The sequence below is a fragment of the Heterocephalus glaber genome, unplaced genomic scaffold (genome assembly GCF_053883595.1).
Source record: "Heterocephalus glaber isolate CG9 unplaced genomic scaffold, H.glaber_assembly_v1.0 deba00001497, whole genome shotgun sequence".
NCBI classification, from domain to species: domain Eukaryota; kingdom Metazoa; phylum Chordata; class Mammalia; order Rodentia; family Bathyergidae; genus Heterocephalus; species Heterocephalus glaber.
In genome coordinates, this window is record NW_028258320.1 from 50,185,303 (window position 1) to 50,198,033 (window position 12,731).

General features: G+C 37.6%; 1 protein-coding gene across 3 annotated transcripts in view; it reads right to left on the reverse strand.

The window, feature by feature from the left end:
• Cwf19l1 (CWF19 like cell cycle control factor 1) overlaps positions 1–12,731 on the reverse strand; it is a 39,104-nt gene that overhangs the window by 20,662 nt on the left and 5,711 nt on the right. For 2 of the 3 annotated variants that reach the window (XM_021253198.2, XM_004838663.3), the window contains exons 3-10: positions 12,653–12,731; positions 12,010–12,111; positions 9,503–9,717; positions 6,571–6,689; positions 4,925–5,009; positions 2,560–2,700; positions 1,589–1,703; positions 143–222 (exon numbers count right to left, since the gene is read on the reverse strand). In XM_021253198.2, coding sequence (XP_021108857.2) covers positions 143–222; positions 1,589–1,703; positions 2,560–2,700; positions 4,925–5,009; positions 6,571–6,689; positions 9,503–9,717; positions 12,010–12,111; positions 12,653–12,731 — 936 coding nt within the window. The remainder of the gene's footprint in view (positions 1–142; positions 223–1,588; positions 1,704–2,559; positions 2,701–4,924; positions 5,010–6,570; positions 6,690–9,502; positions 9,718–12,009; positions 12,112–12,652) is intronic. The other variant, XM_021253199.2, reaches the window with a different exon arrangement.

Below are 12,731 nucleotides of genomic sequence, written 5' to 3' on the forward strand. Positions count from 1 at the left end.
CCTTACTCAGTAAGCTTGCTAAAAATCGATGAATTATATACTCAAAATGGTTACGTTTTATATGCAGATCATGCCTCAGTAACAGTAATAAAAAAATAAACAGGTATCTCCTTCTCTGTAAAAGATCCCTGGAATAACTTACATGTGTGCCAATGTTGACCACCAAATGTTTTTCCACTTCAGGGCTGGCAAGGCAAAACCAGCAGGGTCCTGGAGGCTGAGCTTCATGTGGAAGAAAGCTAAGTGTTAGTAGAGCTTGATCACTACAACATATAACCATCCTATAAAACTCAGCCTTGTCTGATTTTTATATACTGCAAAGAGTATATATAGCATAGCCCTAAGAAGCTGGACTTGGGCTCTTCAGCATGAACTCCATCCACACACCATTTTCCATGGAACTAAACTTCTACTAGAAAAGTTCTGCAATTGTAACCAATTCCAGGTAGTGATCCACAAATAGATTATCTTGAGGTAGAACAGAAAAAATAAAGATAGAAAGGAGACAAGGAGAATTATATTCAAATTGTGCTTTAAAAAACCCTGCAGTTTCAGACACAAAAGTTATTTAAGCTTTTCTTCCCTTCCTTGAAAATTTATTAAGGGCCTTAAAGACAACTCCTTCCTACCAACCCTTATCTTTGGGAAGCATACTATTTAGAGGACAGCATATTTCAGCTTCAAACACATATACTGTAAATGGTTTGCATTTTTAACATAGCTCACCAAATAGGTAAAACCTGACAAAAACTAGAATACATATCCTAGATCAGTGGTGGTGAACCTATGGCACCCATGCTGCAGCCAGCTGTTTCTTATCATTGAAAGCTCTAAAAGATCTGCTATCACTGCCCTAGATAATCCATTTTAGAGACATACCCAAATTCCCATAATTCCCATATGCTCAGCTCAAAGCCACAAGGTGCTTCTATCCCTCTTGAGAGCCCATTCCATTTCTTTGAGTGTGAACTTTTAAGATTCTGCCTAGAGAATCCCTATATGCCACTTAACTGATGCATCTTGAAAATTCTTTTTCTGGGATGGAAGTCTGAGAACCTGCAACCCATCCTATGGGTGAGGTAAGTCAGGGTCCCCCAGGAGTCTTGGCTTTGGGAACATCATTGGAGTGTATCTGGTAATACTCTCATATTCTATATAACTGGCAATAGGCTTCAATGAAAGAACACTAAGATTTCACTGCATGCCAATTCTAGTCCCAACTTTGCCATTAACTAGCCACATGACCCTGGGTAACAGTTTACCCTCCTACAGTCAGATTTTTCATCTTTGAAATAAGAGGGTGGAGATAGGAATAAAAATTCTCTCTCATTTTATTTTATTATTTTATGAACCTATATCTTTACCTCATCATGTTTTATAAACACAAAAGAAAGAAGCTTTTTGTATAGTTTTTAGAGAAAAAGGCTCAGATAGCCTCAAAGTCAGGCCTTCTTTACATTATTTTTGTCCCTAATGATTCTCTACAATTTTTCTCTGCCAGAAAATGCTTTCTTAGCAATGCTATTTGCCAAACAAAATACAAACAGTAACTGCTCACATACAAGACCACTGGAACCAAGATACTTACGAGGTTTGCGAGGCTGCTTTGGGTGACGAGAAGGTTTGCTATCTCTGCCCATGGATGAACGTTTCTTTCCCTGTTTTTCATTTAAATCAAAGAAGAACTGACAAGTTGATTGTTCCTGGAATGGCACAAGGGAGAAGAGTATATTATTCGACTAACCTTTAGACAAGAAGCCAACCATTCACATACAAGGGAATACTCTCATGTTTCTTTCTAGCCCTTCCTGCCTATTTCATGGGAGAAAAATATTCTCCCAAATCTGATAACTAGACTGTCAGTCATGTATCTCAACACACTTATCCAAGCTACTACCAATTCACCATTTTGGAAATACAAGTTAAAATGCAAGGTATAAAGTAATTCTAACCTAAAATCAATATAAACCTAACAAGATTCCTTTCCTTTCTCTCTCAATAGAGACAAGGGGTAGTCCTACAATTTCACAGGTTGAACAAGTCTAATTCAACTTTAATTAAAGACATCAGAGGAAAGAATCACTAGGAGCAAAAGTAAAATGGAGAGACAGAGAAGTCTTTTTGAGAAGACAGAGAAGTCTGAGAAGGTAGATTATGTATCCTAGTAAACGAACTTGACATTCCTTGCTTTGGTGAGAGAAAAATTAATTTTATTATAAATCATAAATTATATTGCTACTAAGTTGTATCCTTACCTGGAGAGTTATGGATAATCAATTTAGACAAGGAAAAACTTAACATATGAAACTATAACCCTAATATATGAATTAAGGTTAACCAAAGAAAGACTTAATATGAAACAATACCAAACTACAACAAAAATCACTGAGCTTAGATGAAATCTACTAAGAATTTCCAAATACTACCATGATTTCTCGAGGGAAACAAGGTTTTGATTCTAAGCATTAAATGTATTTTATGTACTAAAGTGTTACCAGGAAAAGTACATCCACAAGGGCAACCCTGCCCAGAAAATTCCACCCCTCAATCAAAACGTACCTCAGGGGCAGGAATTTGCTTTCCTATGGATGCTTCCTTCCCAGATTTTCTATAAGGGTTTTCAGTGACATCTGGAGGCTGTTTTACTAATTCTGCTGCATCCATTAGTTTCATGGGAACAATACTGAATGCATAAAGATACTTTAAAGAAAAAGAACATAACATTAAGGGAAATACTGTTTATACAAATGTAATGAACCTATATTACTGTGAAAATTTCACAGAAAACATCTGAAATTCAGTAAAATTAAAAGCTGGCTTGTGACTTGGAGAATACACAGCAGTACCTCAATGCCAATTCTTCAGGGGCTTACCAACTAATGAGAGATCAAACCCTAGTCCTTACACAAATCAGGCGACCTCACTTGCATAAGGGAATAGTGTCACTACAAAGCTCAAAGAATTATATACTCAAAATCGTTGCTCCTTAACACCTGAAGACAAATTGCTTCTGTCTGAGTCCTCTGTGAATGCTGTCAACAGAATTATGGCACTGCCATTCTTTTTTCCTAATGACAATTACAACTAGATAACTTAAGGTTTCCCTCTCTTGTATTATACGAATTGTGCTATATATGCTGAAAAAAATTTTCTTAAGTAAAAAAGTAACTATGCATATAAATATCTGGAATCTTAGACTATTAAAAACTTTAGATAAAATATAAATAAAGCTGGTTGTGGTGGTGTCTGCCTATAACCTCAGCTACTTGGGAGGCTGAGGCAGAAGGATCACAATTTTGAAACTAGCCTGAGCAACTAAGTAAGACTGTCTCAAAATAAAATAAGAAAGGCTGGGATTCCTAGTACTGTTAAAAAAAAAATGAATAGATGTTTAACCTCATTACAATCAGAGAAATACAACTAAGAAATGATGATACATTATCTTCTATCTATCAGATTGGCAAAAACTTCAATAAAAATTGCCATAACCCAATGAGAGTGTGGAGAAATAGCCAAGCCATATAATGCTAATAAAAGTACAGATGGAATACAATTTTGAGATGAATATGCTTGTCAAATTTAAAAATATGTAGAACCTTTGAAGTATGAACTGCTTTACATGTCTGAAAATGAACCTGTAGATTGAAAATGTTGTGAGTGATTTTCTTTTCTTTTCTTTTTTTTTGTGTGTGGCAGTACTGGGGATCAAACCCAGGGCCTAGGCAACTGCTCCACCACTGAATTATATCCCTAGTCCTATGCTATTCACTTTGAAAGGCCATTTTAAAAAATTACAAACCTAAACTTATTAAGAAAGAATTGGTGGAAAAAAAAAAAAAAAAGAAAGAATTGGTGGGCCGGGGATTTAGCTCAGTGGTCTCGCTGCCAGCTGTGCAAACACAAGGACCCGAGTCCGATCACCGGATCACCGGTGCCAAAAAAAAAAAAAATTGGGCTTGAAAGCTTAAAGTGTGGAAAAAATGAAATATGTATCTGCTATCTTTTGTATCCACATAGTCTACGGCCTGTTACAGTGGAATAATCTTCAGGTTATTTAGGTAGACTGTTTCGCCTATTTTCCTACTTGAACATTATCCTGTTATTAGCTGTCTCAATTTTTAAAAATGCTGTTTTGGGCCCTAGAAAGTCAGAAAAGTAAGTCATGCATAGGGGTGTATGCCTGTAATCCCCAAACTCTGAGAGGCTGAGGCAGGAGGATTGCAAGTTTGAGTCTAACCTAGGCAAGTTAGTGATACCCTGTCTCAAAAATAAAAATAAAAGGAGCCAAGGATTCAGCTAAGTGGTACTGTGCCTGCCTCACAAGCACAAGGTCCTGAGTTTGATTCCGGATATTGGAAAAAAAATATGGCTGGAAAGCAGCCTCGTACAAAGGCCCTGGGTTCAATACCCAGTACCACTGGAAAAAAAAAGAAAAAGCTCTCAAGAGAAAAACACCTACTTTTCTGGTAGTCTTTTTCCACTGTTTTCCAATACAAGGAGAGGTTCTAGGAATCACTAATATTTCCTGAAACCTAAGAAGGCCTAGGTTAACCCTTGGAAGGGTTTCATTATTTTAGCTAAGTGAAATTGCCAAAAGAAGCAAGAGTACCATCTGAAGGCAAACATACCAATACCTATAGAGACAACCACATCGATATAGAAAGAAAAGGACATCATTCATTTGATACCTTGCCTTTATTCCACTGATCTTATCTATGTTCCCAAACCGTGCTTAAAATCTACAAAGTACCCAAGGAAATATGACCTTTCATAACCTTAACTTTACTGGAGACACTTAAGGAGACACTTAAGCTTCTGGGGCCTTGCAGTTTGGGTGAAGGAAAGATCTGAATGCTAAGAGCAAAAGAAAAAGCACCAAAAAAATAATGAATATTAACCTACCACCACATATTCAATTCTTTACCTTTTTCTTTTCTGGATTTCCAACATTTGCCAGAGCTATGAAACGAGTGGCATGCTGTGTATTTTCTTGTAGAACAACGTGGTTTCTGGAACACATTTAAGAGATTAACAGATCAACAGAACTTTATTTTTCATTTGCAATAATGAAATAGGTAGATTCCATTGAGCCAAGAAAAGAGCAGAGGTGCTAAGTTCACTATTACAAATCATACAATCTCAGAGAAGCTACCTTTCCATACAGGAGAATCTACCTATATATCTAGTGGGATAATAACCCCTACTTCACTAGGCTGTTATGAAGAAATGAGATCATATCTCCGAAAAGCACCAAAATGGCAATGGGGGGGGTAATTTGTTTTTACAGTACTGGGGATTGAGCCTAGGGCCTAGTGCATGCTAGTCAAGTGCTCCACCACTGACTTACCTCCCTCCCTCCCAGAAAACTACCACTGAGCTACATCCCAACCTGCCTTTCTTCCCTTTCTTCCCTTTTTGATTTTTTAAATTTTGAGATAGGTTCTCACTAAGTTATCCAGCTGGCCTTTAACTTGTAATCCTCCTGCCTCAGCTTCTTGCGTAGCTGAGATTTCACATGCGTGCCACCATGCCCCGCTGGCTTTAAGAAAGCTTGGATGATTGCTGAAGCGAGGTAATGGAGACATGAGAGTTTTACTATTTTCTTTTTTTGTATAGTAAAAAGCTAAAATAAGCCCTGGTGTAGTAGCACATTCCTGTAAACCCAGCACTCTGGGAGGCTGAAGCAGCAAGTTCAGAAGTTTGTGGCCAGCCTGGGTAATTTAGCAACTCAGCAAGATAATGTCACAAAATAAAAAATAAAAGAGCTGGGGATGTAGTTTAGTGCAAAGGCCATGGATTCAATCCCCAGTACCACCAAAAACAAAAACATACAAAAAAACAAAAACTAAAAGAAATATGTTGTAACTGAAAAAAACATGCCTCACATAGTAATACATATATAGTATTTCATCTTTTGAGGAAAAAATATAAAAATACCTGAGTGTCTATATGTCACAGAGAAAAATAACAGATTGTATATACTAAAATACTTTTTGAGCTTTTCTGTGTTTTAAAAGTATTGTAAGGCTGAGTAGAGGTGTAGCTCCATGGCAGAGCACCTGCCTGGCATGTAAAAAGCCCTGGATTTCATTCCTAGCATTGCTTCCCTCCTTAAAAAAAAAAAAATTCTACATTGGTCACCAATTATTTGTAATTAAAAGAAAAATGTTTAATCAAACCAACAGAAAAGAATTGATACAAGTGTACAAGTTCTTGATTCACAAAGTGAACTATTTCCAAAGTGATTATACTGAGAGCTAAATTTTCAAGACTATACAGAATACGGTTTGACCTGATGAAAACAGGATCTAATGTAGTTCAAAAAGTTATAATGACTACACAGTATTATTACCTCAGACCCTCAGACTTTTATGAGGCTTTATAGTCCAAACCTTTTTATTTCAAGGTAGGGAACAAACTCAGAAAAGATGAAAACTTGGGAATTACTAATATCTGGGCTTGAGTAACCCAAAGGAATCAAGATGTTATATGGCTAAAAATGAAAAAGATAAATTTATTCAGAAGACACATGGCAAATCTTTAAAATGTCAAGAGATAAATGCTACTCACCGATACGGAAGCCTCTCATAATATGACTTTTCCAAAGCAGCAAAATGATATCTTGGTTTCAAGCCTGCGGCAAGACCAGAGACCAAAGCAGAACCACATTTTTTGGTATCCACTTCTCCCTAGCAAATAGAAACTTAGTCATTCACATAGACCTGGAAATTATCACAAAGTGCTGCAAAATAAGGCACTCTGAAATTTCTTTAAGATTTCTACATGGGGGCTGGTGATGTAGCTCAGTGGCACTACACCTGCCTGGCAGGCATAAGGTCCTGAGTTTGATCTCCAGTACTGGAAAAAAAAAAAGATTTGTATATGGATACAAATGCACATAGTAGGAGCTGCATAGTAAATTTCATATGGTAATCAGAGAAAATCAAGACTCATAAAGGTACTGCACTATTACTTATGCAGAAATAAGACCAATTATTGGAAGCCAGATATTAAAAGATAAGGTTAACTCCTCCCTATTAACATTCAAAACACAGCTTATTAAAACTTTTTTCGGGGCCAGGGATTTAGCTCAGTGGTTTCACCGCCTGCTGTGCAAGGGCAAGGACCCGAGTTCGATCCCCGGTACCAACAAAACAAAACAAATTTTTTTTGGTAAATAGTCCCTAGAGCCCACAAACTGTGCCTGCCTATATATTGTACTCTGTAATGCACCTGTATGTTTCACACTACTGTCAGCCATAGTCAATGCAGAAAATAGAAATTAAAAGCTAGCCTTCAGAGCTCCTACTATCCATAGAATATTCAAGGACCTTGTCACATAAGCATACAATCTTTTATTTTGCTTCAGTAAGGAGGTGGTAGTTTATGAAAGGGTACAACCATATCCCTGTTAGAAAAGCTTGTAAGTAACAAAGTTTGTCAAATTTAGGCCTATTCCCTGAATATTCTGAGCTTCTGATAATAATCAACTATGTTTTCTCTCATCCATAACATTATTTATTCTAATAGAAGTTATTAGGTGGAAATAAGTGCTTATAATAATATATAATATATAATAAGTGCTTATTTCTCACTGAGTAAAACAAGAATTCCTTTTTTCTTTGTTTGCCTCCTTCAGGCTTCTTCTGAGGGGTAGGAAATTGGGTTTAAAGTTGGGTATAGTATCTTATGGGCTGGTATATTATTTTTTCCCCCATAAGCATCTCATATGATTATTTATAAACTTTGATCAAGATCCTGTTTTAGTTCTTCCTAAAATGAAAGGGCTTCATTTTCTTATTCTTCCTTAGAGTATCATCTGTGCTTTCCCACTTCCATTGTCACTTTAACAACCCTTCTCTGGCTCTTCCCTAGGTTTGCAATATCTCAGTGCTGCAACCAGCAGTGACCCCCCACATCCTAGGTAAAAAGTAGGCATAGGTTGGTAGAAGAAGAGAGCTTTGTCGCTTTTCAATATCTTTCTTGACAATGTTGGTATCTTATTGGCCTTTCTGGTCACAGCCACTTAGTGCTGAAGTTGGCAGGGAATGGTCTACAGGGTCCTCTCTTGGGTCATTACTGATAACCTGGAACCCAGCCATGGTGCTCTGTCCCCAGATGCATTCTTTAAAAAAAAAAAAAAAAAAAAAGGATCTTGCTATGCAGTTTGGGCTGGCCTGGAACTCACTAGGTAGCCCAAGCTGGACTCAAACTCGTGGCAATCCTCCTGCCCCAGCCTCCCAGGTGCTAGGATTGATTATAGGTGTGCACCACCATGCCCAGCCACAAATGCATTCTTATATTTCCCTCCAGTGAGGCTCAACTGATGCTTTCTGCCCCCACAACCACAAAATCTTCTCTTTTTAAATGCTGGGGATCAAACTCAGGGCCTCATACATGCTAAACAAGTGTTCTTCTACTGAGCTACAGCCCTGGCCCAGATAGATCCTATTCAAGATCTTCCTTAGGCTCATGTCCACCAATGTAGTATTTCAGTCCCCATGATAGCTACAACTCCTGGTGTACAACTTTGTCAAGATTTCTGGCTGGGTGTGATGGTGCACACCTGCAATCCCAGAACTCAGGAGGCTGAAGCAGGGGGATCGCCATGAGTTCAAGGTCAGCCTGGACTACGTAGCAAAACCTTGTCTCAAACATACAAACATTACTTATAAGAATATTAACCACACACAGTAATTAGCTACAGTGTATGCCAGAACCAAAGTATTTTTAACAGAGAAGCATAAAAGTTTTCAATACCTTGTTTCCCATCCTTGGATTACTAAACTCAATCCTATAATGATTCAATTTTGGTACCAGGGATCGAACTCGGGCCCTTGCCCTTGCGAGGCAGGCGGCAGAACCACTGAGCTAAATCCCCGGCCTATAATGATTCAATTTTTAAAATATTTTGATAGGGCCAGGGATTTAGCTCAGTGGCGCCATACCTGCCTAGGAAGCGCAAGGTCCTAAGTTTGATCCCCGGTACAGGAAAAAAATCTTTTTCTTTTGATAGCAATAATCTGTAATGAAATGAGGAAATGAAATTGCAGAGTTGCCAATAGCGATAAATCTTTTCACTGAAAATCAGTGAACTATCAAAAACATATTAAGAGGAGCTTTGAGAGGAGGTACTTGAAGCAGAGAATATAATTTAAAGAAGCATTTATTTATTTATTTTTGGTACCAGGGATCGAACTCGGGTCCTTGCACTTGCACAGCAGGCAGTGAAACCACTGAGCTAAATCCCCAGCCTGAAGCATTCATTTATAATAAAGAGTTTAGCAGTCTCATCTGTGAACCATATTTTTGAGATCAATTCTTGCTTTGGTCAGTTTATATAACTTTGAGAATCCTGAAAAAGTTCACAAAAGATTCCTACTAAAAGAGATCAAGAGGTAAATTACTCAATATAAAAAGAAAAAATTTAAAAAATTAAAAAGCCCAACTTAAGCCAATGCAATTTGCTTTGAGAAATTCAAAGTGAACAAGCACTACTCACAGAAGCATTCCCAAAGTTCCCCACATACTTGGGCCATGGGGATGTGAGCAAGATATCAACACCCTTAAACTGGGACGCTGAACACAGCATTGTTTTCAGAGAAGACACATCCTGGGGACTGAAACTGTAATCTGGGATTGGCTCATTTAAGGACTCTGTCCCACTGAGGTACACGATCTGCAGGCCTGAGCTTCCAGTAAAGGTACCTTTACGACCTGGGTGCAAAGAAAAACAGGTAAGTTTTACTAAAAAACTTCAGAACATCACCAACATGGCAGTGAGTGCCCATGCTCAGAACTCTATGTCCCTGCCAATCGACATGCCTGAAGGAGTGTCAACTTTTTTTGTAGCCTCCCCTACTGCCTGCTAGATATCAGTGTAGCCTTGCTCCAACAGTATTCCTGTTCAGTAAGTCTGAGAAGCCATTATGTGGAGGCTGATGGTACCTACAGGTCAGTCTATTTACACTAGGTGCCTTGTGTTATTGATAAAAGCTCAGAAGCAGTGATTAAGAAGAAAAATACTTTCTGCCTTTTAGAGACGACTCTAGGCAAACTAAAAGAAACCTAGACACCTAGAAACAGGAAGAGGCAATAAGAAGAAAAAATAAATGCAGTTCTGAGAAACCTACTCTTTAGAAAGGCTGAAACTTCCAAGTGAAGGAAAATATTGTAAAGAGCAACTGTTTGGGAAAAATTAGAGACACTATTCTCTTCTAAAGTTATGTTCCCAGCTTGTGGCCTTAGTTCCATTCCTTCGTGTTGCCTCCCAGACCTTGTGCCATCAGTTTTTTCCTTCCTTTTATTTATTGAGTTTTCTTAACAGGCTCTTACTGTTTAGAAAAGAATAGAATATGCTTAATTCTAACTCATTTAGTATATGTTAAATGAGCACAAAGAAACTTCATTCTTTACAGTTTCCAATTTCTGAAGAATAGTCTTGTGTTCATTACTCTGAATTAGTTCATATACTCTAGAAAAAACTTCTAACTGTATGTTAGGTGTTCTGCCAGCACTTCAAGCTCACTATCCCAGGTTCACCATCAAGACCACTGCCTGCAAGCTGGGAATATGGCTCAGTGGTACAGTGCTACCCTAATATGTGCAATGCCCTGGGTTTGACCCCAAACATCAAAGAAAAAAATTACTGCTTGCTCCTTCTACTGGATCTCAAAAATAAATTTAATTCACAGAAGTAAGTACCCAGGCACTATTCATTTGGCAAAATGGCTGCCAAATAACAAATATCCAAATCTAAATCTACAATGATAATTGCTGAAGTCATGGCCATGTTAACATCTACAACAAATGATTTTTATCTACTTATTTACTTTGGAGGACTGGGGATTGAGCCTAGGGAATAGAACACTGAGCTATACTCAGCCCTTTTAAAATAGTTTTGAGACAAAGCCTCACTAAGTTGACCAGGCAGGCTTCAACCTTGTTACCTTCCTGCTGCAGTTTTCCAAATAGCTGAGAACATAGGCATGTGCCACCATGTCTAGCTCAACAAAAGGACTACAAAATATGTATTTTACAATTGTGGTTAAAACAAACAAAAAAAAGAGGCTGGGGACATAGCACATGGAAGAGCACATGTGAAGCTCTAGATTAGATCCCCAGCAACACACACAAACAAACAAAACAAAAAAAAACCAAAACAAACAAAAAGAAGAAGGAAAGGAACAGAAATATATATTAAAATCCTTTCCTCAATTTTTTGCTGAATCCCATATGATTGGAGCAAGATGAGACTGCTCACATGATGACCACAGCAAGATACAGAGACTTAAGACCAAAATGGTCTATGGTGGGGAGAAAGAAAGAGGGTATTTATAGCAAAGAAAATACAGAACAACACAGCAAAAATCCAAAGAGCAATGGAATTATTTTAGGAAAAAAATGAGTTGAATGATCCAAGAGGCAGTAAACTGAAGCAGGGAAAAACAAAAGCAAAATTTGAAATAACCACATATTGAAAGAACCACTAAAAGTAATACAGAGGATTGTACAGGGAGCAATTGTAACCTGGAATTGAAGAATAGATCTGAAATTGGACAAAGGGAATAAAAAATGCCCAAGAACCAGCCCTAAAAACTTGAGTTGCCAAAACCTGACAATGAAACTTAAAGCTAAGCTTGTTAGGAACCTAATAAGTAGGCTGCAGATATCCAGCAAGGTTTCTGGTATGACCACACGGATGTAATTCCTTTATTGAACATAATTCATACTTTAGTACTCCATACACTGGAGGCTAGTTTATTCCTGCGGTTGGCTAAAAGTGTGTACTGGGTTATAGAAACAAAAAGGAGAATGAGTGCAAGTGGGAGAAACAATAGAGGAAAAACACCACTGTCCTAAAGGCATAGGCAGATATTGGGCAAGAATTTCCCCAACTCCATTCTTTCAGGTAGTAATGACAGAAGAATCCAGCCAAAAATTTCCTGGGACATTAATTCTTGAAAATACAGCATTATGTTCATTACAAACACATAAATAACAACTTACCCAGATAAGTAATATTTTCAGCTAATTCACACCCATTGGCATCTTCGAAATATTTTACTGTTTCCTGGTTATTGGCACCAAGCACATATGTCTGAATAGGAGCTAATGAGGGAAACAGACATGATCCCATATAGTTACCAGATCTGGTTTGGAATATTGAGAAATTCTTCCCTGTATGAAAAATGCTCATAGTAAAAATAGTCTATGTATTCCCTCACAGCAATCCTAAATGTGGAACATACTTACCACTAACAATATCCTACACCCAGCCTTGTGGGTGGACTATTAGATGATGTCACTAGACCAATGAAGTGGTATCTTAAAGTGGATGATCAATGTATAATAAAAATACAGAGCCTACATAGCTTAATAAAAAAAAATACCAACACTGGAAAAAGGAAAGAACACATTTGACTGAATTTATTCAGTTCTTGCCAATCAAACAAGAAATATTTTTCTGGAACTAAAATAAAACTAATTCAAAATGTAAACATGTAGAATATGCATATGTATTCTTTCCAACTCAATGCAGAGCTCAAGAGGGAAATTTTTAAATAACTAACATGGGGGGAACAACCCAGCTAGAACTGTAGCACTTGAAATTTTGTTAGAAATCATATGTTCACAAAAATAATTTCAATACCTTTCTTGATGCCAGTCTTATACTCCTCCCATTCAGTATCTGGGGTACAGCCAAAGAAATTTCCTACACACAACAGCAG